Raw genomic sequence first — 26,309 nt, 5'->3', positions numbered from 1 at the left:
AGGCTTCATCACTTGCTTTGGCCTATCACACATCGTTGCCAGGTCCAGTCTAGCCTTAACATTGTCCTTTGACTTATCAGGAATGTCCATGAGTGTTGCAAAAAGCGCCTCGGTGATATTTTTCTGTGTGCATTACATCAACGTTGTGTGGAACAAGAAGGTCATTGAAATAGGGGAGCCTAGTCAAGCCCGATTTATGAGTCCACTGGTGTTCCTCACCATATCCAATAAAACCACCTTTCTCTTTATCATCTTTGAGAGCCTCTATCTCAGCACGGACCTCAGCACCAGTCATCATCTGAGGTGCAGGGTCAGTGACTTGAACCCCTTTCCTGAAGTTCTTGACGTCTCGTTTGAATGGATGGTCAAGAGGGAGGAATTGACGATGTTGGTCAAACGAAGAAAACTTGCCACCCCTCTTCAGCCAAGTGAACCTCACAGTTGTCTTGCATATTGGGCATGGGAACTTCCCATGAACACACCACGCGCATAATATGCCATACGCTAGGAAGTCATGCAGGGAGTAGTGGTACCACACATGCATTGTGAAGTTCTTCTTTGTAGCTCGGTCGTATGTTAGTACCCCCTTTTCCCAAGCAAGGATCAATTCATCAATGAGAGGCTCCATGAACAAACCCATCTTGTTCCCTGGGTGTCCAGGAATTATCAGTGACAAGAATACGTTCTTGGGTTGAAACATGACGCCGGGGGGGGGGGGGAGATTGAGGGGGATCACGAACACGAGCCAACAAGTGTACGGGGCCGCCAGCAATCCATAGGGGTTGAATCCATCTGTTGCCAGCGCTACACGTACATTCCGAACCTCCTCAGCTTTACCATGATGTATGCCATTGAAATGGGTCCATGCATCGCCATTCGATGGGTGTACCATCTTGTCAGCATTGTATCTTTTGCCATGTTTGTGCCATGTCATCTGTTTCATGGACTCCTCTGTCATGTACAGCCGTTGGATCCTCGGTATGACAGGAAGGTACCGTAGGACCTTCGTGGGGATACCAAGCTGTTCCTTCTTGCCATCACTAGTGTCGACCTCCAGATACCAAGAGGATTTGCACTTTGGACAGTGCGTTGCTTTCTCGTGATCTTTCCTAAATAGGACGCAACCATTCGGACAAGCATGGATGTGCTCATACGACATCTTAAGGGCACGAAGAAGTTTTTGTGACTCGTACAAGTTCTTTGGCAGAATGTGACCCTCCGGAAGAAGGGATCCAACAACTGCCAACATACCATCAAAGTTGTCTCGACTCATGCTACACCGCGACTTGAACGCCATTAGGCGTCCAATGGCATCCAGTTGTGAAACCATTGTCTTTTTGTGAAGGGGCTTCTATGCCAAAGACAGCATATCGTAGTACGCCTTTGTGGATTCCTCTGGCTCATCCTCTAATCCTTCACCGAACCGTGCCTCCTAAAAGTCATCCATCCAGTCTGCTACCCTAGCATCTCCATCAAAAGCCTTGAGGCATGGTCTCACCACCTCATCTCTAATACGATCGGCTTCACCATGGTGGATCCAGCAGGTATAGTTTGGCGTGAATCCATACTTGCAAAGATCTTCCCCCACGTTCTTCCTATTCTTTCTTACACAACCAGTTGTCACATTTGCTGTAGGGACACGGCATCCGACTCGACCCTCTAGCAGCCTCGCCAAATGAATGCTCCAAGAAAGCATTAGTCTTAGTCATCCATTCTGGGGTCATACTTGCATGGCATGTGTACATCCAATCATGGTTCTCCATCCTCTGGCATATAGTAAGCGAGTAATATAACCAGCAATTGCATCTGCACAGCGTTCCTACCATCTAATAGGTGATGATAGGTCCTAATCTCATCCACGGATGCGTAGATGAGGTCAGTTTCAATGCTCCGCTCCTATCCGAGACAGAATTTTGGCAGCACCTCCCTGCTGTTCTCCCGATACATGTCCTGCAAGGGAGAGTGTGTATCCGGAGAACAATAGGGAGGTGATGTCGAAAGTCTGTCTCGGACCGGAGCAAACCATGGAAACTAACCTCATCTACGCATCCGCGGGCTGTCCAAAATACGTGGACAATCCGAAAGAGATATGGTCGCAGATATGCAAAGATCTGCATACCTCCGACCGTATCTCTTTCGAACGGAAGACGCCTAACTAGGCTATGTGACCATATAAAACATGCATGCAAAGGAGGAGGGGGTTATACCTAGGGTGGCGGTGGAGTCAGGCTAGCGGGGCAGTGGTGTGTCAGTGTAGTGGCAAGGCAATGCGGTGCAGGCAGACCAGTAGCGCCGACGAAGACGATCGAGGTCGTCGAGTCCCTCCCACGGGTCCTTCTCCTAAATAAAAAGGCAATAGGTTAGAATCCATTGAAAATTTCGACAGCACCTCCCCTACACGGGGAGGTTTCCAAAACCTGCAAGAAACATAGGCGCGATGGCCAACAACCACATATACCAAACATAGGCACAAAGGCCAACAAACATATATATACCAAGATGAGCCATGTACTTTAGTTCTCTTTCCATGCAGATGAAAGTATCGAAGTAGTACAACAACAAGTACTACTACCACTACAACTACTACTAACACTAACACTAACACTACTACTACTAACACTACTACTATCACTACTTACTACTAACACTACTAACTACTAACTACTACTACTTACTAACTACTACTAACACTACTAAGTACTACTACTAACTACTACAGGTGTAGGGCACACCTTCGCGACGAGAATGGCAACAACAAGGGTCGGTGACGATGGTGGGGACGACCGCAGCAGCGTGAGGGTCGACGGGCCTAGGCCGGCGCCTTCCTTCTCCTCTCCTTCGCCTTCTCCTCCTCTCTTCTCCCCTTCTCCTCTCTTCTTCCCTGCCTCCTCCTCCTCTCTTCTGCAGTGGCGCGGTGGCCGGGGCGGCGCGGTGGCTGGGGTGGGGCGCGGTGGCCGGGACGGGGAGGCGCGGTGGTCGGGGCGGGGAGGCACGGTGGCTGGGGTGGCGCGGTGGCCGGGACGGGCGCCGTGGTGCGGCGGCGGCGGCTGAGGGAGAGAGAGGTGAGAGGGAGAGAGAAATGAGAGAAAGAGACAGAGAGCGCGCCGGCCGAGCGCGGTTGAAGGAAACGGCGGCTTTGCCGAGTGCCAGATCGGCGGCACTCGACAAAGTCAATTTTCTTCGCCGAGTGTCGTGATCTGGCACTCGGCGAAGTTTTAAAAAAATTCAGCAGCTCTTTGCCGAGTGCCAGCTGGGCGGCACTCGGCAAAATAATTTTTTTTTTAGTTTTTTGCCACCATTTTTTTTGAAGCTTTAGTACAGTACCACAAACAACATGTTTAAATTTAGGACATTTTCATTGCCTTTTGGCATATTTCTATAGTTTATTTTGTTTTGTTGAATTTTTCCAGAAAATGTAAGTTTGAACTGCAGGTGCATCGAATAATGGATTACATTCGTTCAAAAAAATGTTGTCCTTGTTTCTTAGTGTACATTTAGGCTAAATCCAGGAACTGTCTCGAAATTTCGATCAATGTGCTCACGGGGCAACGCCGCCAACTTGCGTGGGAGTGGTTTTTTAATTGTATAAAATGCGAACGAATTCTGAAAATCATGAAACTTGTCGAGTTGTCGGAGTTTCGAGCACGTTGTCACGTACGATGCTCACAAACCAGGACATCTCCACATGTGATCACATGTGGAGATGTCCTGGTTTGTGAGCATCGTACGTGACAACGTGCTCGAAACTTTTTCAAATTTTTTCCACGGCATACGCATACGATATGGCGACAACTCGACAAGTTTTATGATTTTTGGAATTCGTTCGCATTTTATACAATTAAAAAACCACTCCCACGCAAGTTGGCGGCGTTGCCCCGTGAGCATGTTGATCGAAATTTTGAGACAGTTCCTGGATTTAGCCTAAATGTATACTAAGAAACAAGAATAACATTTTTTGAACGAATGTAATCCATTATTCGATGCACCTGCAGTTCAAACTTACATTTTCTGGAAAAATTCAACAAAACAAAATAAACTATAGAAATATGCCAAAAGGCAATAAAAATGTCCCAAATTTAAACATGTTGTTTGTGGTACTGTACGAAAGCTTCAAAAAAAATTGGTGGCAAAAAACAAAAAAAAATATTTTGCCGAGTGCCAAACGGGGGGCACTCGGCAAAGATGACGCCGCTGGATGCCGTTAAGCCCCTACCAATCTTTGCCGAGGCACTCGGCAAAATGCCTCTTTGCCGAGTGTCTTATTTTGCCGAGTGCGGCGCTCGGCAAAGCAGGTCTTTGCCGAGTGCCCGAAATTTGGCACTCGGCAAAGATTTTTGCACTCGGCAAATCACGTGTTTCTCATAGTGAAGTCCCTGATTGCATTGTAGAAAAATAAGAAGTTTATTAACCGGTAGAATCTTGTTAGAAATGAAAAGAAAATATACCGTACTACTACTACATGATTGGGCATGAATAAAATTTCAGACAGGTTCCGAACATTTTTTTAAATCAAGTGTAGTTTCTTTGTGCGTTTTTTTATTACTATTATTTGCAATCTTTTCAGCAACCTCTTAATACCCATGCATGGTGTGGGGGCTTCGTGCCGGTCTTGGGGCTTGGTCGATTAGCCAGGATTCTACAAAGAAATCTTTCCGACTGTATTGTATATATACAAGGTCAGTCTCAGTGGACTAAGACTGTCCTGTCAAAAAAAAACTTAAATGAAATACCTACTCTCAATAAAAAAAATTATTTTATAGTTTCATAGTCATTTAATTTCATGACTCATGAGTCGGTAATCGTGCCAAGAAATGAAACTCATTTCATCTCTCTTCTTAAATACATTGCAATGTCAAAAAAAATGATTATGTGGCAACCTATTTAATGGAGATGAAATTCCCGTGAAACTCCCACGGAGGTCAGTCTCGATGGAAGTTTCATTAGAGTTTTATTTTCATTTAATGAACTACCACATAAGTGTTTTTGATGATGTGGCAAGGTTTTTTAAGAAGAGAGAGAAAAAGTGAGTATCATGGGGATGGAACTCTTTTTTTTTGAATTACACAAGTACAGACGCAGATGCTCAACACGTATGCACACTCACCCCTATGAATACACACGCAAACCCTACCCCTATGAGCACCTCCGAAAGACTATAGAATGAAACTCTCCATTGAGAGTGGGTGTTTAATTCATGTTTCCTATCATTCTACATGACGTGACAGTCTTGAAAACAACAACATGAAACTCTCCACTGAAACTAACCTATTTGTCCTAGTAGGAATTAAAGAAATTTAATATAATTATCTTTTCTCAAAGTCCAGTGCTATCTATATTGAGGAATAACATAAAAATCCAAAATATACTACTCATAAGTACTACTCCCTCCGTCCAGGAAAACATATAATTTTAGCACATTGTCACGTTTTAGTATTTTAAGTTTGACCAATTATAAATAAAAAGTATCAATATTTATGATATCAAATAAATTTCACTAAATTAATTATGAAATATATTTTCATAATAAATTGATTTGGAGCCATAAATATAAAATACTATTCACTAAAAACTTAATAAACCATGAACTACTTTTTCTGACACGAAATCTATAGTTGCATGTTTTTCTGGACGAAGGGAGGCGCAGTGGACGGAGGGTGGCATAAAAGTAAAAGTAGATGTTAATTGCACAAACACATCACATACGCACCGATGGCACATGCTACGCCACCCCTCTGATTGGACGGCCGGGTAGCACTGGTCGGCGATAGGCGTAGTAGACGTCGATCGCGCTCCAGCTTGAGCAGCAGCCTATGGCCGGGCTCCACACCATGAGTGCAGTCTATGAGAGAGCCATAGTGCAGCGAGCTCTCTATCCACTCCCCAGTCCCCTCACACCTCTACTCTCTCATCTAAGGAAAGGTTTCTTGCATCAACACCGAAAGTTGTAGCCCCTCAGCGATTGGGAGCAATTTATAACAGAAGAAACTGAATAATAACATGGGATTTTACCCCGGGACACCTAAAACCTATACTCCTATACACTTCATTTTGATGGTCCCGTCTCTCTGAAATCGTGTGTCCTCTCTAGTTTAATGTGATTTGAGCATCATAATCTAGAAGTATGGGTTAAGTGTAGAAAATATTGAACCTAAACTTACAGGATCGACATCCCTGCAAGATAGGTAGCCTTTCTCTATTTTTTGGATGTGGTACAACCTATAACCAATACTGTGAAATCAAACCGATGAATCATATAGCTGCAATCCTTGTAAGACTGGCCAATACGTATCAGGTCAAGCAGCATACATTAGTAGAAGGCCAGATTAATCAGAAAATAGGTTAAAGAAGGCACAGCTCGACTTTATATGCAGCCACTCCTTTCAGTAAACCACCATTAGCTGAAGCAATAATTTGGGGTAGCAACAATGGCGCTTAGAAGAGGACTTCTGAGAGGGGAGTGAGCAGAAATGCAGGCAAGGGACGATCACACATCCAAATGAGAGAAAAGGATTTTAAGGTAACAAAAGAATAAAAAAGCGACGTCTCTTTTATGGCGTGCATGGATGGATGGCTAATCTCATAACAATGAAGCAATTATTTGAGAACGAAAATTATGTCGCTAATAAATTGGGAAGAACTAATTAGTTAAGAAATCGGGATCCTTTTAGTTGGGCCCTTGCCGTCTCTCCTACCGCCTAGGCTGACAGCCGGGCCTGCGGACGCGGATGCCCTCACCGTGTTGCTCCTTGCTTCCATCCGAACTCATTCGATCTTTCCCTCCCCTGTGAGTGCTTGTGTTGCGCGTGTGAGTGGTGGCAATGGCGGGCGACGCGGCAGTGGCGCCGAGCGCGTCGGCCGGCAAGTGGCAGGACTACCCCGGTGGGGTTGTTGGCCCCCTGGATCTCCGGCACGGGTGAGCCGACCACTCACCAGCATTGACGACCACATGCTATCGTTGCCGAGCACACACTATGGATAGAGGTAGAAGAAGGGAGGGAGAACAGAGCGTACACACACAGCACAAGCACTAGCGTTGGCCGGAGCTCTGCAGAGGAGATGGCAAAACTGAACTCGCTCTTTTTACCGAGTTGCAGTGGCAAACTATATATACAACTCTATCCATATAATCTTAATACACAGACATATCAGGCTGTCATGCTGCTACAGTGACTAGGTGTGACAGCAGGTCTGACTTTGGCGCCTGCCCCTGCCGTGGCTACAGTGCCGCAGGAGAGCTGTTCGGCGTCTGCCCCTGCACTGGCTACAGTGCCACAACAGGGAGCCCTTTTCGGCGCTGCCTCCCTTGCCACGCGTTCACACAAGGGAGCAGCAGATTACATAACAATTCTTCCCCTAATCCTGCTGCGAACCCTAGAACCCTCTCCAGGCCGATCATCTTCTTCAGCTCCGTGAGCCGAAGACGGCCGAGCGGCTTGGTGATGACGTCCACGAGTTGCCGACCATTTTCGACGAACTCGATGATGATCTGCCCTCCATCGACACAGTCCCTAAGGAAGTGAAACTTGGCGTCGATGTGCTTGCTCCGGTCGTGGAGAACCGGATTCTTCGCGAGGGCGATGGCGGGCTGGTTGTCCACCATCAGTGCTGGTGAGTGAGCTTCCACACCGATGAGCTCGTCCAGCAGCTGGCATAGCCATACAGCTTGGCACGCCGCTGTGGCCGTCGCCACGTACTCTGTCTTGCACGTGGATAGCGCCACCACCTTCTGTTTCAGCGACATCCATGAAATTGGAGCCGACCCGAGGAAGAAGAGCACGCTAGAGGTGCTCCGCCGTCCGTCGATGTCCCCTGCCATGTATGTATCGCTGAACACAGTGAGTTGCAGCCTACTTTTGCTGGTCTTGGGGAAGACGATCACCTGATCCACTGTCTCCTTGATGTAGCGCAGCAACCGCTTCACCACAGTCCAGTGATCCTCTTGGGGATCCTCCATGAAGTGACTGATGTAGCCCACGGCGAACGCATTATCCGGTCTCATGTGGACTAGGTAGCACAGACCACCGATGCTGCCCCGGTAGAGTGTTGCATCTACCTTCACCGCGGTACTAGCCTTCGTTAGCTTCAGTCGCTCCTCCATCGGAGTCACGCAAGGCTTGCACTCAGCCATGCCGCTCCGCTCCAACAGCTTTGAGGCGTACGCGCTCTGACCGAGCATGAGCGCCTCCTTCCCCTTTCTCACCTCGATGTCGAGGTAGTAGGAGAGCACGCCGAGATCGCTTATTCGAAAACGAGCCAGCATCTCACACTTGAAGCTATCGATGTCCTCCGCACGCGCGCCAGTGACGATCAGGTTGTCCACATACATGCCGATGACGAGCTCGTCCTTCCCTCGTCATCGCGTGTAGAGCGCGTGCTCGGTTGCGCACCGTGTGAACCCAAGCTCACCCAGCGTGGAGTCATGCTTGGCGTTCCACGCTCGCAGGGCTTACCGTAGCCTGTAGAGCGCCTTGCACAGTCGGAGCACCCTATGCTCCACTCCTTTGATGGCGAAACCTAGAGGTTGTCTGATGAAGACCGGCTCCGCTAGCTCACTGTTGAGGAAAGACGATTTTATGTCCAGGTGATGGACGCACTAGTTCTTTGCTGCTGTCAATGCTAGTAGCAGTCAGACAGACTCCATGTGCGCTACCGGCGCAAAGACTTCCTTAAAGTCGATGCCCTCGCACTGAACAAAGCCTCGGGTGATGAGGCGCGCCTTGTGCTTGACAATGGCGCCGTGCTCGTCCCGCTTGACCTTGTACACCCACTTCAGGCCGATCGGATGACATCCTAGAGGTGGATTGACGAGCTCCCAAGTCTCATTTTTCTTGATCGCCTTCATCTCCTCTAGCATCGCCCGTCACCAATTTGCATCACGCTCGGCCAGTGCGAACATGGGTGGTTCCTCTACACTAACGAGAAGCAGCTCTGGGTCATTGAGCAGCTGACCCGCCAGGCCTGAGGGCCCTGTGCCACCGATGATGTCGTCTAGCCTACGGAACCGCACCTTCTCACCATTGTGGAAGGCATCCACGAACTCAGTGATGTCACTTGGAGGTGAGGCGAATTCGATCGGCGTCGATGGAGTTCCCTGTTTCGCTGTAGTGGTTGGCACAGCACCTGGAGTGCTCGGCCCCCTGGCTGTAGTGCTCGGCACTACTCCTGGACCGCTCGTCACCACTCCTGGAGTGGTCGGCACACTACAGCAGTGCTCGGCACGAGTCTTGGAGTGGTCGCCACCTCTGCAAGACCTCTCTGCTCCGCTATGGGGGTGTTCAGCACCCGTCCTGGAGTGGTCGACACCACTGCAGGACCGCTCGGATCCACTCCTGGAGTGCTCGGCACCCCTCCCGGAGTGCTCGGCACCGCACTAGGAGTGCTTGGCTCTATTGCTAGAGTGGTCTGCACCTCCTCTCCAACGTCTCCACCACCGTGGATGAGCAAGTGCTCGATGACGAAGGTGCTGGTGAAGTCGCTAGGTTCCCCTGTGCCCGGACTATTCTAGTCCTAGGTCGCCTTCTCATCGAACACGACATCGCGCGAGACAACCACCTTGCCTCCACGTGGGTCATAGAGCTAGTATGCCTTGGTACCTTCTGCGTAGCCCAAGAACACCATTGGTGTGCTCCTGTCCTCGAGCTTGGTGAGGACTGGCTTTGTCTTCCTGACATGGCCGATGCAACCGAATGTCCAGAGGAAGGACACGCTCGGCTTGCGCCCATACCAAGCTTCGAATGGCGTCTTGCCCTTCAGGGCCTTGGTGGGCGTGCGATTGAGGATGAACACCACTGTGGTCACCGCCTCACCCTAAAACCTTGCCAGCATGCCCTTTGCCTTCATCATGGATCGAGCCATGCCGACCACCATCTGGTTCCACCGCTCCACCACACCATTCTGCTACGGCGAGTACGACGCGGTGTGGTGTCGCACCACACCCTAATCCGCGTAGTACATAGTGAACTCCACCAAAGTGAATTTGCCACCACGATCAGTCCTTAGCACGCGCAGCTTCTTGCCGCTCTCCACCTCCGCGCGCGCCTTGAACTTCTTGATCGCCGCCTCCACCTCATCCTTGCTCGTCAGGAGTTGCAGCCACATATAGCGACTGCAATAATCCATGAGCAGGAGGAAGTGCCATCGACCATCATTTGTGGCTGGTGTGATTGGCCCGTAGAGATCACCGTGGACGAGCTTGAGAGTGTCCACCGTGCGATACTTGGCCGCCTTTAAGAACGACAGCCTCCTCTGCTTTCTGGCCAGGCAGCTGTCACATAGCTCGCCTCCGTGCTTCATGTGGGGCAGCTCTCGGACCATCTTCTCCAGCCGACCAAGCGCATCAAAGCTGAGATGGCCGAACTGGGCATGCCACAGCCATGGCTCCTCAGTGTGCCATGCTGTCAGGCACACCAACTGTTCCACCTTCAAGTCGAGCAGGTATAGCCGATTTCGAGACCTCTTCACCTTGGCAAGAAGGTGCTACTCCCTGTCCCTGATCCTGAGGACGCCGTTCTTGATCAGTACCTCACTCCCGTGCTCATCTAGCTGGCCAATGCTGATGAAGCTTGAACGTAGCTATGGGATGTAATATACATCCGTTAGCGTCCGGTGCTCACCGTTCTGGCACCTGAAGATGGTGGTGCCGTGCCCTCGGATCGCCACCCTTGAGCGGTGACCGAACTTCACCGTGCCGGTCACGTCGTCGTCGAGCTTGAAGAAGGCTGCCTTGGAGCCCATCATGTGTTTGCTGGTGCCATAGTCCAGGTACCACCGCTGCTCCTTCTCGCCGCCCACACATCCGAGGTGGACTTGGGCGCGCGGTTTGTCGAGGTAGACAGCTTTCAAAGCCATCCTAGGCCCTTTCATCGCCATCACCTCTTCCTTCTCCTTGGCCTCAATGTCGTGCAGTGCACAGAATGTCGCCATTAGGAGAGTGGCCTCATCATCATCAACCTGCGCCAGATGAGCCTCAGCCTTCTTCTCATGCTTGCAATTTGGGCACTCCTTTGCCCAATGACCCGTCTTCCCGTAGCGCCGGCAGGTGTTGGGGTCGACCTTCTTTTTCTTATTCTTCTCCGAAGTAGCCTTGCCACGGTGCTTGCCATCGCCACCTCGGCTGGAGGAGGCTTCCCCGAAGTTCCTCCGGGCAGCCCACTCCTCCTCTATCAGTAGCAGCTTGCCGCTGTCCTTCGATGCTGTGACCTGCTCCATGCGCTTGTCCACCACCCATAGATGGCCTGTCACATCCTCAATGGTGAGGGTGGATAGGTCCAGCATCGTCTCTATGGAGAGAGCGATCTAGATGTACTTCGCCGGCACGGAGTGTAGGTACTTAGAGATCGTCTCTTCTTCGTCGATGGTGACGCCATGGCTCCTCAGCTTGCTGATGAGCGTTTGTAGGTGGAGGGAGAAATCCTCCACCACATCACCATCCTTGAACTTAAGGTTGGTGTACTCCTACTTCAGTAGCTGGGTCGTCACCTTCTTTACGCGGTCGAAACTGACGTGCATCGCCGCAATGGCCTCCCACGCCTCCTTAGTAGAGCTCTTCACACCCATCGGCTCCTTGTACTCCGTTGGCACAACAACGAGGATAGCCTCCAATGCTGACATGTCATCTTCTTCGTTGTCGGTGCCCTTGTCAACAGCACTCTAGAGTCGTCGAGCTCTGAGCTTGACCTTCATGGTCACCGCCCACTCGCCATAGTTGGTGCGAGTCAGCGTCGGCCAACTGGTGCCGCTGACCTCCCGCACCATGCGCACAATGACCTCCTGTCATGGCTGGGTAGCCACAGCAGCGCCGCTGCTTTTCCCATCTCCAAACCGTCCATCATCGCCAGCGGTTAGTCTGGCGACGGCGCTTGTACGGCTCTGATACCACTTGTTGGCCCCCTGGATCTCCGACAACGCTAGGAAGTGGTCGGCTCACCTGTGCCGGAGATCCAGGGGGCCAATAGGGCTGACCCTATTCGTGTTCATGGCGTGCATAGTGGCGGCCATGGGCGGGCTCATCTTTGGTTACGACATCGGCATCTCCAGTGGCATCATGTCCATGGACCCCCTTCCTGAGCCGCTTCTTCCCGTCGGTGTACTGGGAGCAGGCAGAGTCGGCGGAGAGCGGCAAACAGTATTGCAAGTTTGACAGCCAGCTAACGCTATTCACAACGTTGCTCTACGTGGCGTCGCTCTTCACGGTGTCCGTCACCAGTGCCTCCGGCCGCAAGTGGTTCACGTTCGCTGGCGGAATCACTTTCCTAGAGGGGTGCACGCTCAACGGTGTGGCGGTGGATGTGGCGATGCTGATTCTTGGCCGCATGCTGCTCGACGTCCGCGTTGGGTTCGCCAACCAGAGCGTGCCGGTGTACCTATTGGAGATGGCGCCCTGGTGGATGCGCGACATGCTCAACAACGGGTTCTAGCTCATGATCATGCCGTGGATCCTCCTCAACAACCTCATCAACTATGGCACGGCGAGGATCATCGGCGGGTGGGGCTAGTGACTCAGCCTTGGGCAGGCAGCCGTCCTGGCCGCCATCATCACCGTCTGCTCCCTGTTACTCCTGGAGCGCGGCCGGCCCAAGGAGGCGAAGCGGATGTTGCGGCGGGTGCACGACACCGACGACGTAGCCATCGAGTACGACGACCTGGTGGCGGCCGATGTGTCATCTAGGGTGGTGGCTCACCCGCGGGGCGACATCCAGCGGCGGTGGTACCGTCCTTAGCTGGTGATGGCGGTGGCGATCCCGCTGTTCCAGCAGCTGACGAGCATCAACGTGATCATGTTCTGCGCGTCGGTGCTGTTCAAGACGCTGGGCTTCGGCAGCACCGCGTCGCTCATGTCGACAGTCATCACCGGGCTCGTCAACTTCGTGTCGCATGCCTGCTTTGGTTGCTGTGCTGTGCACGGACGATGGGCAGCTAGTTTTGTGTGGCTGCTCCTCAGCCTCGGAGAGGCTAACGTGCTCTGGAGTACGACCACGGGGATAACGACTTCTCCAACAGCACCACCACCGCCACCACCCTACGTGCGCCCATCAGAGGTACTAACAGTGTCATTTGAATCCAAGAAGTCGAAGTCGTCCCAAGAGTAGGATGCAGCACTATTTGAATTTGGTCCGATATTTCTGATAATAGTGTCATCCAGTTGATCTTTATGATATAACCAGGATCTGGCTTATTTTTCAAAACAAATTGTTTTTTTTTGAATTTGTTCCGATATATCGTGTTTATCCTATTTATCCATGACCTCCGATAATTTTTATTTCCGATAATGAAAACCTTGCTTAGGCCACACTTGCAAAACCCCGATCCCCATCCTAGGTTCCTTTTTCATTAGCTCGGTAACCTCCGCAACATACATTCCACCGATCTAGCAATGATAGAAACTGGTCTTTTCTTCCCCTAAATGTTGTTTCTTTCAGCCCACCACCAGTGGCGGATCTGCCACCGGGGCGGGGGGGGGGGGGGGGGGGCTCAAGCCCCCTACCAATTTTGTTGTAATTAGTAGAATGGTTAATTAGTTATATTTGCTTCAAGATATGTGCATTTTTTAAAAAATAGTACCCGAGCATCTATCATCTCACTTTTTTTATTGAAGGAAAGCACGCCTCATAGGCAGATCTCAAAACTCGTGGAGATCTTGCTCATCAGCTTCGGGGTCTCCGTGCTCGCAGTCTTCTTCCTAGCGACTGCGTTACACTACTATGAGCAATGGAAGAGGTCCCAACGGCCCCTCCTCTCCGGCGGTCCACCGAGGGGCTCGCATCTTCACCAGCTCCAACGTGGTTCTGAAGACGCGTCCTCGGCTCTGGCTGCAGACAACTCCCCAGACTACTACATAGCTGAAGGTGAGCTGAACCTATCAGAGTCAGAGCAGGAGAGGACCGAGGCGGCACACTCTAGGCTGGAGGATGCCCAATGGTCTGCCGAGTCCGCCGATGCGTGCATGGCGACTTTCCGCACTGCCACCTACAGGTATGAATTAACCGTGTTAGTTTATTATTTTTATATATCAGCTCCATGTATAATTGCATCATAATTTTTGCAGTTCTAGTCCTCCGCTGCCCCCGCCCTCGTCGCCCGCCCTCCGACACGCCGTCCCGTTGACTTCAGGCAGACAGGTGCCCAATGAGATCTAGGAGGAGGGCGTCGACGACTATGACGAGTGAGGCGCTTTGTTTGACGCCATCTTTCTTTTTGGTGCTTGACACCAAAGGGGGAGAACATATGTGATCACCTCATTTATATATGTCTCATTTATGTATGGACTTGGTCTTGTGTCATGATCGTTATCTCGTATTGGACTTCTATTTATATTTGGGCTTGTAAGACTTATGTGGTGGACTATGTGTGATTGGTAGATGGAACTTTATCTATTTGTAAGGACATATTTACGTTAGTGTGCTTAGTATCAGTGGCGGATCTGCCACCGGGGCTGGGGGGCTCAAGCCCCCCCCCCCCCCCCCCCTACTGCGGCCACGCCCATGGAGCAGCAACGCAACACAATGCCCGCACCAGCAAAGCAGCAGTGCAGCACGGTAGTAGCTAGCAGCCAGCGGCCAGCGCCCAGCACAACAGCTTGTTCAGCCCCCCTAGGATTTTGTTCTAGATCCGCAACCGGTTGGTATTATTTTGTGATGGTATATGCCTCTATTTGTTCATTGCATGATATTCATGTCATATGGATCACAGATATTATATGTTACACTTTGCACACCCACGAAATCATGTATATGATTTGTTCTCTACACTTTCACTAAAATTGTGAATATGTGGCTTTTCATGCCAAATTGTCGATCTAAAATATACATGCACATATTTAGGGGGCACTACAACAAATCTTCGTACAGTATTAATAACCAGACTTTAGCATCGTCGGGTTCCATCTGCCGTGCGTTCCATTGTTGCCCAAAGTGTCCGACGACCAAAAATACGCACGGTCGTGATCCAGGTCTCACTGTGGTCGCTCGTCACTATGTCTTGGTTTGTCCCTAGCCCATGGTCCACCCTGCCATCGGATCCGCACCCACCTCCCGCACCCAGCTTATTTCACGCTGCACCCCTCCCTTGCGAACAACCGCCGCATCTGCTAGATTGCTACCCCAACGCATCTCGTCGCCGCCGCAATCCTTCACTTCCGAGGGCGCCCCTCTCCCATCCTTACACACCAATGCAGGGGAGGACCCCGGTGACGGTGGCCATGTTGATGCGTGCGCAGCTTGCGATGTGGCCGGGACGAGGGCCCTCTGCGGGTTGCCCTCCGTGCACTGCCGACGACGAGATTGACCATCTGCTGCTCCGCGCTCCGGCGACCAGGCCAGCGGCAGTCGTCCGATGGGTGAATAATGACTGGCCGTGGCTTCCCAAATGAACAGATCTTCATCAGCCCCAACCGTAAGCCATCATCTTTCTCAATGGAATTTTCCTCGATCCTCATCTGCATCTCGAGAAGCCTGCCTTGTTCAATCCCTCGGTATGTATGGCACTGTCCCTTGGCAGTTTCAGTCCATGATGTCCTTGCATCCACCATTGCATCAGGGAGCAGAGCACTACTGGGCCTAAGCCCTAGGGTCGATCCATGCCTTCATCTTCCATCCCGTGCAGCAGTAGGACCGGGTTGCCACTGCCTATTTCAGTTATGCAGGTATGTTCCCCAATGTTAGGTTTTGACATTTGATTGTTGTGTTTTTCAGAAGTTATTAATAAGGATAGGTTTAGGTCTCGACTAGAACACTAGATCAGATCATATGGTTTCCTTTCTTTCAAATTTGTACCTGCGATTGTAATTCTACACTTTCCTTCATAGATGTATTGTATGGTTTTCCAAACTTATAGTAAGTCACCAATTACATCTTTTACCAAGACATAATTAAGACACTTGATACCCTCCTGTATTAGCAGTAGCAATAAGTTTGCTACATCAGTACCTTCATATTATTATGATGACTATATTCTTAGGATATATATTTAGTCTTATATTTAAGAGTTAGTGCATTTCCATTGAAGCTACTGCACAACAAGCCTGTACTGTCATACTGATTTTACATGAACAAGACTTTGCCATAATTTTACTATCATTCGTTTACTGTCATTACTGTTTGGGCTCTCGGTTCATTATCTCTATACTTCTCTCTCTCTATATAATTAAACACATTGGCTCGGATCAAGTTGAAGATCCCTGACTATTTCTTTTGAGTAGTGGGTTATCTTTGTCGTCTATGAGATTCAATGTTTAGGATGTCTTATTATTGCATCTTTAACAAAGGGAATTTTGTTTGTAGATTGCATCTATCTTGGAAAATTTGCCACGTGCCTCTGCTAGTCTGCTGTTCTTATAGTCTGGAAGCAATGTAAGGTTTGTTGCTTCTGCAGAATTCAGTTAATAGTACAATAAGCTTCCAATGCTTCAAATTATTGCTTCTAATCCGTATTCAGATAATGCATCATGTTTCAGTTTTCCTTGCACAATTCCTTGCCTGAACCTCTGTGTTATCATGTTTCAGATTATTCTAGATAATTGTTGCTTCTAATCCGTATTCAGATAATGCATCATGTTTCAGCTTCCATGCCAAATTCCTTGTCTGAACCTTTGTGTTCTCATGTTTCAGGCATTAACTTCATCGAAGGGGATAGGTATCATAGATATATCAGCCTATATAATGTTGCTTCAACAAGTAATTTTTCTTTTACCATGAAGTAAAGGTTAGTTTCCAAATTTTATTCTTGCTTCAGATGAGTATTTCCTTAAGTTTGTGCAGAGTCTAATTTTACCAATGTGCTTTGTTTCTTTGACATCAGTTCATTTAAGTATTAACTGGATATTATTTTGTTTGGGTCATGTATAGTTTTCATATTGAAGTGACTACAGGCTTCTGCTTGTTGACAAGAACAAGCTATCGGAGGACAATGTTGCAGAGGGCCTCCAGATGAAGATCAGTATTTTAGTTATATAGTAGTACGGGTGGTACGGTGTTCACCATCAAACATAGCTTATTGCTGCTAATTCTTTGTAATAGGAATGGTCCTTAGGTTAGGCATGGTTAGTTTCATGGTTAGCTGTTTTTTTTTCTATTTCTCACAAAAATACATCGTCGTGTATTGACAAAATGGATAAATAATAATTGTTTGCTGTTGCAAGTTTATTAGTTGTATTTTTCCATTTATGAAAAATATTTCATTGTATATTGTTTCAAGTGGTGGCTGATGATATGGATAAGTAGCCAATGTGAAAAAATTATCAATGTGTAACTGGCCAAAAATAGTATTAGTTACAAAAAAATGTGGTCGTTATTACTAAAACATGGTCGTTAGTGCCTCATGATAGATGGTGTAAAAAAATTAATGATGGAAAATGTGGTTGTTGTTGTTAGAAATATGGTCGTTACAAGTCTAGTATCAATGACACCATATTGTTTGGTCATTGAAAAGTTAACGATGGGAAATATCATGTGTTCGTTAATGGTACTAACGATGAAGCTATTAATGACCATATACGGCCACACTTTTGTGGTCGTTAATAACTTCTAACGCCATATTTGGACTTTTAACGACCACATATCCCATCGTTAGTACCCCTTTTTCTTGTAGTGGAGAGCTTGTCATATTCAAGGTTTCAAAATTTATTGATTTATATGCTTTGTGAGCTTTATATATGTTGTGATTAATCACAAAAAAGGGAGAGATTGTAAGTGTATCAATCCTATTTGTGGGTTTTGGTTAATACACCCTCTGTCCCAAATTATCCATCGCTTTTGATTTCTGTGCCGCAAGTTTGACTTGATTTGTAGAAAATGCATACAACATTTATATTTTCAAATAAATTTATTAAAAAACTAGATTCAAAGATCTTTCCAATAATACCAATTATGTACCATAAATATTAATATTTTTTAATATATATTTGTTAAAGTTGTTTCTCAAAAAGCGAAAATGACAGATATTTTGGGACGGAGGGAGTAGATGATAGTGCAGATAAAGAGCTAAGGATGTTTCATTATATTTTCAGTTATATATCAATGTGAAAAGTGCAAATGAAACATGAGACAAGATGTGGCGTCATGCTTCAATTTGAGAGAAGTTCATTCTTATTTTAAATTTATTTGAACTTCACTTGAGTATAGGATGCCGTACTATTAAGCGGGTTCGACATTTGTGCTCAATGGATCATATCTTCAAATATTGACACCCCACAAAATACCCTTTGCCTAAACCTTGCCTCAGCTTGTTTGTTCACATTTAGCCGGAAATTCTAGGCTAGCTCGGAAATTCTGCGCACTTGAGTTTTGTTGAGCCTGGCCCTTGAATTACTGACCTCTACATCTGAAATTTTTTTGGCCGGGAGCATTTTGTCATATCTGGTGGCTGAACCAGAATTTCCACTAGCCCTTACCGTAAATTTCGGGCGCTTGAGCCTGCTAGGGTTTTGACCACGCGCCTGGGCTCTTCCTGCACCCCACCCTAGAAATCTAGGCCTCCTGGCTAGGATTTCCGATGTGGGGTGCTTCTCTCCCATGCCAACGGTCTGGAGGCTGGCTATGGGGTTTGGATCACCTGGCGCCCTCCCTCTTTCTCTCTCTTGCTCATTCACTAGTTCACCAACCTTGTGACAATGTTCGTGCTCTCTCTCACATTCCCACACTCTCTCTCACACTCTTTCTTAGATCCCCATCTTTGTGAGTGAGATTTGGTTTTCGTTATATTACTCTTGGGTTCTTGGAACCCTAGCCAGCTAGGTGTTGCCCGATGACACCCTTGATTCATGCTTGTATAGGGTGTCCAGGAAGTTTGTATTACCCATTTGTTCTAGTAGAAATCCTGGCTTGATTTTTGTGGTCTCATGGGAAAAGCGGGAGTCGAATGAGACTCTAAGGACCTTTGTGGTCGCCTCAACAATGGGGACATAGGAACAACTTTGTGGTGTGGCCGAACCTTAGCATAAATCTTATGTCTCTGTGTGCCGACTTGTGTTTGTATTATTTGTTGTGGTGGCATTATATATATTGTGTGTAGGTGGTGGAGCAAGCAAAATGCGTGAAATCACTTAGTACTACTACTTTACATGTGTGGTGAACTCGATTTAGTCCATAAATTCCGCTTGGGACCAGAAATTCTGATACCCATGATTTAATCCGTGACAATAGTTTGTGAATTTTAGATTACGCCTATTCACCCCCTCTAGGCATTTCGATCCTTTAAAGTGGCATCGGCGCGTAATCCTCATGATTAATGCTTAACCACGTGAGGAAAGAATAATGTCGAATGGTGGTAATGGAGTGAAGGTGTCGGATGAGGTCAAGGCCATGGCCAAGGCTTTAGCACAAAAGATGGTTGAAGAAGGAATCAAGAAGAACAAGAGAGAGGAACAAGACAATTAGTTCCAAAAGAAGATGAGCGAGCTCATGGGTGCAAGCCAAGAGACCTCAATTGGAGGCTCCTCCTCCAACAACAAAGACAATGACAGCAACCACGACAACAACTCCACCAAAACATGGTTTTTGGTGGAGTTGTTATCGTGGTTGGTGTCAGGGGTGGCGTGGTGTCAGGGGCGGCGTGGCGTCGGGCCGAGCCATAGTGTGGTGTCGGGGCCGAGCGTCGGGGCGCCGGGCCGGGGTGGTTGGGGGGCGGCACGTCGGTGAGCGTGCTTAGTCAGGGCGTGTGACGTCGGGGCGGTGGGGTGCCGGTGTGCGTGCGGCCGCTCGCGAGGTGCGGCGTCGGCGGCGGATCGGACGAGCGGCGGCGGGTCTGTTAGGGCTTGGCTCGACAGTGGGGAGGAGGAAGAAGAGGGGCCGGGATGGGCGCAGAGGCTATATAAGGGAGAGGACCTTTAGTCCCGGGCGCCACCACCAGCCAGGACTAAAGGCCCTTTAGTCTCGGGCCCTGTTAACGCCCGGGACTAAAGGTCACACCTTTAGTCCTGGTTGGTGGTGGCGCCCGGGAGTAAAGGTAACCTTTAGTCCCGGCTGGTGGTGGCGCCTAGGAGTAAAGGTTTTTGGCGGGCAGCCAAACTGCAGTTTTGCTGCCCGTCAATTCACTAGGATTTTAATATATTTTTTTTACACAAATGATAAAAGGATAGTTAATTGCACAGAAAATTAAATAAAAGACATAAAAATATTTTTTAAAAATATAGATTCTATTTTGCTTTATTGCACACAGGAAAATTATGTGACCTAAAGTTTTAATTTTTTTAACAAGTTTTAAAACACAATATAGTGTTTAAATTACTATTTCGATAATGCAAAAATATAGTGTTTAATTAAATTCAGAAAAACTCTTGTGTTTTGACTGAAATTTTGTTTTCACATCATTTGAACGTGACATAATCCCACCATCAAACATAAATTTGTTTTCACATCATTTCAATGTGACATAATTCAACATCAAACATAAATTCACAATTATTACATAATATCTCTAATACACACTATTGAACATCAATATATATATCAAGCGGGCACAGTAGTGAACTTCTTCTTGACGTATGTCCCTTGGTTATGATCGTGTCGTAATCATGGAGTGTCCTCATCGTTTAGCTGGATGCTAGGGTCTTTGTTCACTATGAAGGGTGAAATTCGGTCATCCTTTTCATAATCTTCTGACATGTCTGACTTGTCTTCGATTCCGACGATGTTTCTTTTTTCTAAAAGAACTATGTGGCGCTTTGGCTCATCATTGATTGGGTGGTTGTCGTTTTTGCCCCTCTTCGGTTTTGTAGACATGTCCTTGACATAGAACACCTGAGTCACATCCTTCGCAAGGACAAACGGTTCACCTTTGTACCCAATATTATTGAGGTCCACTGTTGTCATTCCATACTGGTTGTCCACTGCCAATAGGGTAGCTCCCAAAATATGGACTTCTTCTTCCACATGGGTGCGTGACCGTTGGCGTCCTTCGAAACAGGTTAGCTGCCAGGTCCCTTTCCAAATATTACTTTGACATCATTGACCATATCGAGGACGTCCTCACCAGTTCGGTTGCGAGGCTTGGTCTGGTGGTCTGCCTTACCTTTAAAATGCTTGCCTTTCTTTCTTACGGGGTGATTTGCAGGAAGAAATCGTCGATGCCCAAGGTACATGACCTTGCGACACTTTTTCAAGAATATACCTTTCATGTCACCGAAATAGTGCGTGCATGCATTATATCCCTTGTTTGATTGTCCTGAAAGATTACTTAGAGCTGGCCAATCATTGATTGTTACGAACAACAATGCTCGTAGGTCAAAGTGCTCCTGCTTGTGCTCATCCCACACGCGTACACCTGGCTTGTTCCACAAAAGTAGAAGTTCTTCAACTAGTGGCCTTAGGTACACATCGATGTCGTTGCCAGGTTGCTTTGGGCCTTGGATGAGCACCGGCATCATAATAAACTTACGCTTCATGCATAACCAGGGAGGAAGGTTGTAGATACATAGAGTAACAGGCCAAGTGATGTGACTACTGCTCTGCTACCCGAAAGGATTCATACCATCCGTACTTAAAGCAAACCTTAAGTTTCTTGCATCACTTGCAAACTCGGGGAATTCTCTATCGATTGCTCTCCACTGGGACCCATCAGCAGGGTGTCTCAATATATTGTCTACCTTACGGTCTTCTTTGTGCCATCGCAACAACTTTGCATGGTCTCTGTTTCTAAAAAGATATTTCAAGCGTGGTATTATAGGAGCATACCACATAACCTTGGCAGGGATTTTCTTCTTGGGATGTTCGCCCTCAACATCACCAGGGTCATCTCGCCTGATCTTATACCGCGACGCGTGACATACAGGGCATGCATCCAACTTCTCGTACTCCGTGCCATGGTAGAGGATGCAGTCATTAGGACATGCATGTATCTTCTGGATTTCTAATCCTAAAGGGCAGACTACCTGTTTTGCTTCGTACGTAGTGCTGGGCAATTCGTTATTCTTCGGAAGCATCTTCTTTTGGATTTTTAGTAACTCCACGAATCCCTTGTCAGATATACCATTCTTTGCCTTCCATTGTAGCAATTCCAATGTGGTACCTAACTTTTACTGCCCCGCATCACAAGTTGGGTGTAGCAATTTCTTGTGATCCTCTAGCATGCGGTCGAACTTGATCTTCTCCTTTTCACTTTCGCATTCCCTTTGTGCATCACAAATGGCCTGACCAAGATCGTCAGTGGGCTCCTCCTTTGCCCCTACCTCTTCTTCAGCAGGCTTCTCCTCTGCCCCCACCTCTTCTTCAGCGGGCTTCTCCTTTGCCCCCACCTCTTCTTCAGCTTCCCCCATTGCAGTATCATTGAAGGCACCATATTCAGCAAAAATGTCATCATCGCCCCATTGTTCTTCTTCACCTTCTTCCATTACAACTCTGGTTTCTCCATGCTTCGTCCAACAAATATAGTTTGGCATGAAACCCGACTTGAACAAGTGTGAATGAAGAGTCTTTGAGTTAGCATATTCCATCGTATTCTTACATACGGCACATGGGTAGCACATGAAACCATCGCGTTTGTTTGCCTCGGCCGCATGTAACAAAGAATGCACGCCGTCCATGAACTCTTGGGAGCGACGATCAGCATTGTACATCCAATGCCGACTTATCTGCATTACATGACATAAATACCGTATTAAAACCTAGAACATAATTAGTTAATTATACAATATGCATACCACCACAAAAGCTATAAATTTAAGAAAGCCTCGCTATAATGTAGACAATCCCAACTACCACTAAAAACACTAAAGCTAAAATGCACTTCAGCAGCATAAGGATTTCGTGACCAATCCCAACTAAAACAGACAGATCCCCTGTTTGTTCAACATCTTTGGGCTTCTTCGGCTGGATCACTACCTCATTAGCCGCCATATCTGTCTGTTGTGCAAGATATTTTTGCACGAGTTCAACATACTCTTCCTCCCAGTAGAAGCCTGAACATCCAGTGCCATCCCACTGAAATTAAAACAGAAAATTAGAACTTTAATCACAACCATCATGAAAATAGGTATAAACTAACCATAGTCATTAAATACGATAAAATAACTCACATTGCGATCCAGACACTTGTAGAAAATGCGACCCTTGTTGGGACCCTCCTTCTTCACTCGGTACTCCATCACAATCTTCGTCTCATCACAACACTTGCCGCATGCAATGAGTGGAAGGCCCGGCCTAAGTCGCTTTGGAAACCCATGAGAGGCCGAGGACCCGGAAGCAGTTGCCAGCTACTCTCTATACTCATTTTTAATACACTATAAATTTCTTATTTTATAAACAAATAAAATTAAAAAAACTCTAAAATTCTCTATATCTCTAAACAATGAAGTGTGCTATGCATGCTACAAATGAACGGTGCATACTAGTTTTTAATAGCTACTTTAACCTTCCTTCATGTAAATATGCAAGCTTGAAGTGATTTTGAGCTCAAATTGCTTACAAATGAAAAAAACCACAATAAAGAACCATATATATATAGTGAACAAAATGAGATAAGACAATGGTGAAACATGAGAGTATGAAGTTGGTAACCTTTAGAACTGAAGAATCGATGGAGGAATCGAAGAAATCGACGGAGGAATCGAAGAATGGATGGAGAAAGAGCAAGAACACTGCTTAAATTTGAACTGAAGCTCTCGGGCGGGCTCGGGGAGGAAGAAGACGGCCAGCAGGATTTATAGGGGGGACCTTTAGTCCCGATTGATGGATCCAACTGGGACTAAAGGTCACTTTCCAGTCCCGGGCCACGCCACTAGCCGGGACAAGAGCTTTACTCCCGGTTGGAGCCACCAACCAGGAGTAAAGGTCGACCTTTAGTCTCGGTTGGTGGCTCCAACCAGGACTAAAGATCCCCTGCCACAACGGCCTGGCGTAGGAGCCATTGGGCAGAGACCTTTAGTCCCGGTTGGAGCCACCAACCGGGACTAAAGGTCTCTCTAGTCCCGGGCGTAATATTTACCAGGACTAGAGCCTGGTTTAACCTTTGGATTAAAGGTCTGTTCTCTACTAGTGGTAGTTTTGTCCTCTGTGTCGTCGTTTCTCCCACTGAGCCCCTCGCCAACATTGTACTAGCTAAGAAGTACCCAATCTTGTCGTTTGATAGTCCCATTCCCAGCAAGATGTCTCGACGTCATGGAACAGAATTATCTTGGGTCTTGCGTGTGACTCGATGACGAGGACAAAAGAGTGGATGGTAGAGAACAAAAGAAACTTTAGAGTGTTTTGATACCTGTGACTAAACTTTAGTTCCTGTCGCATCGGATGTTTGATACTAATTAAAAGTATTAAATATAGTCTAATTCGTGAGTCCATGATTAGCGAATTCGATGCTACAGTAAACATATGCTAATCATAGATTAATTAGGTTTAATAAATTCGTCTCGCGAATTAGACATGGCTTATGCAATTAGTGTTATAATTACCTCATGTTTAGTCCTGCTAATTGACATCCAAACATTCGATTTGACAGGGACTAAACACCACCTTCATCAGATCGAGACAATTTTCTTTCGTCACTGGCTTTTCATGCATGGTTTCTTCTACTACATCAAACGTTTCCTAAGGAGAAACCATGACATGTGCGCATTGCTTTTTTTTTTGAATGGTTTCATACATGTGAGCAGGTCGAGTATTTTCCGTGGAGAAAAACAACCGATGTTCCATAGTGGTCCAATGTGGCTTCGTGCCGGTCTTGGGGCTTGTTCGATTAGCCAGAATTTCACCTAGAAATATATCATTCTGGCTCATCAAAGGTTATATAAATTAGCACTTCTCCTATATTTAGGTGCCTGAATTTTAAGATGATTTTAAGCAACACACATAGGAGAGAGCATATACCAGAATGCCTAGTATTACGAGCCGGGACTAAAGGTCTTTTAGTCCCAGACGTTTACAGAAGCTTCGATGGGCCGGCTCGACCTGAAGCCCACACATAGGAGAGAGCATATACCAGAATGGAGCGGCCCAGTATGCAATATGCTGGAATTGCTGGCCAGTCCCACCTATTAGCACCACCTCGCTTGCTCAGAAGAGTAAAAGCTAACTTAAAAGCTCAGCTCTAGAGCCATGCACCACGATCTTACTTGAACAGGATATGTTCTATAAGATCATACCGCTGCATCCTTGACTAAAAGCCCTTCGTACATTATAAATGTGTAGAATACGTATATTCTAGTAGCGTAGAATGCGTATTCGAAAGCCAAAACGAATCATCAATTGAAAATAGAAAAAAAAAACTTTAGCCCCGGTTGGTAATACCAACTGGGACTAAAGGGCCGGCCCACGTGGCCAAGCCGGAAAGCCTCTTTAACCCCGATTGGTATTACCAATCGGGACTAAAGGTGGACCTTTAGTCCCCTTTAGTCCCGGATTCAGTTCATACGTTGCAGCAGCCAGTAGCTAGCTAGCAGCTGCAGACTGACCTGCAGTGCATGAGATCGATGAGCCAGTCCCATCCGGTAGTCCAACGGAGCGGATGTGTAGCACCTAAGTGGGTGTCTGGTTCGGGGAAGGCTTGTGGCGCGGGATCAGGTGCTGCCCATACTGTTGTACGGTGGCGGATCCAGAAAAAAATATATAGGGGGGCTAGAATGAAGAGATCAAGACCAACTTATAACTCAATTATGTCTCATACATAACTAACATATAACAGTTTGATAAACAATTGAAAGTGCATCATATTTCACAAGAAGTAAAAAAATACAATTGAAAATGACAAACGGGGAAAGGAGAAAGGCCCACGGCCCACTTGGCCTATTGATGTTACTGCCTTGAAAGCATCTAGGCCACTAGTTGGGTTTCGGTAATTAATGACAATACAAGATTACTATGACTAACGTGTGTTTTGCAGAGGCAATTAAGTTAGGTCATGGTAATGGAGATCGATTGGGCAATCAAAGTTGTCATGCCCCTACGATAAAAATCGTTTCGGTTTTCAAAGGATGGACGACAAGGTTAAGGATGACTAGTTCTTAGTGTCGATTGGAGTTGGAGTGACACTTAGAGTAGTTTAGGACTTTGTTTTTCCTTTGGCCGTACTATTAAGGGGGGTATGAATGGGTAGCTTGACCTAGTTGAGTCTAGTGAGTTAGATGTGGTGCACACTTGTTAAAACTAGCTCTAGGTAGCTCCTATGAATGCCTAAGATCCTTTGGAGCAAACTTCATTCACATATGATCGAAAGTTGGAAGTAAATAGAGGATCAAATGCTGACCAGACGCTGGCCCCCGGTTCGACCGGACGCTGGCCGTAGGGTCCAGTCAGTTCATTTGATCAGCTGTCTACGTTCAGTGCGACCGGACGCTGAAGGGGTCATGTGACCGGACGCTGAAAGGCAGCGTCCGGTCGACTCCAGTA

General features: G+C 47.3%; 1 protein-coding gene, 1 long non-coding RNA gene and 1 pseudogene across 4 annotated transcripts; 2 read left to right on the top strand and 1 right to left on the bottom strand.

The window, feature by feature from the left end:
- Positions 1-7,261: 7,261 nt before the first annotated feature.
- Positions 7,262-8,326, bottom strand: LOC136526651 (uncharacterized mitochondrial protein AtMg00810-like). Its single transcript, XM_066519247.1, has one exon. It carries the CDS (start codon positions 8,324-8,326, stop codon positions 7,262-7,264), a length of 1,065 nt encoding a protein of 354 aa, XP_066375344.1.
- Positions 8,327-11,364: 3,038 nt separating this feature from the next.
- On the top strand, positions 11,365-14,135 carry LOC136526650 (sugar transport protein MST6-like; annotated as a pseudogene).
- A 910-nt stretch (positions 14,136-15,045) lies between these two features.
- On the top strand, positions 15,046-17,100 carry LOC136525168 (uncharacterized). Of its 3 annotated transcripts, XR_010776445.1 has the most exons (5): positions 15,046-15,390; positions 15,535-15,640; positions 16,278-16,351; positions 16,605-16,698; positions 16,842-17,100. It is a non-coding gene; the product is annotated as an uncharacterized lncRNA (long non-coding RNA). The 3 variants fall into 3 exon arrangements; XR_010776446.1 differs by having other exon boundaries at positions 16,278-16,346; positions 16,605-17,100; XR_010776444.1 differs by having other exon boundaries at positions 16,605-17,100.
- Positions 17,101-26,309: the final 9,209 nt, after the last annotated feature.

The sequence above is a fragment of the Miscanthus floridulus genome, chromosome 19 (genome assembly GCF_019320115.1).
Source record: "Miscanthus floridulus cultivar M001 chromosome 19, ASM1932011v1, whole genome shotgun sequence".
NCBI classification, from domain to species: Eukaryota; Viridiplantae; Streptophyta; class Magnoliopsida; order Poales; family Poaceae; genus Miscanthus; species Miscanthus floridulus.
Note: the sequence above shows the minus strand (reverse complement) of the source record. Positions and strands in the feature narration are given on the sequence as shown.

Bases quoted from the DNA above. Each gene is read 5' to 3' on its own strand.
- LOC136526651 (XM_066519247.1), bottom strand. From the start codon at position 8,326: ATGTATGTGGACAACCTGATCGTCACTGGCGCGCGTGCGGAGGACATC.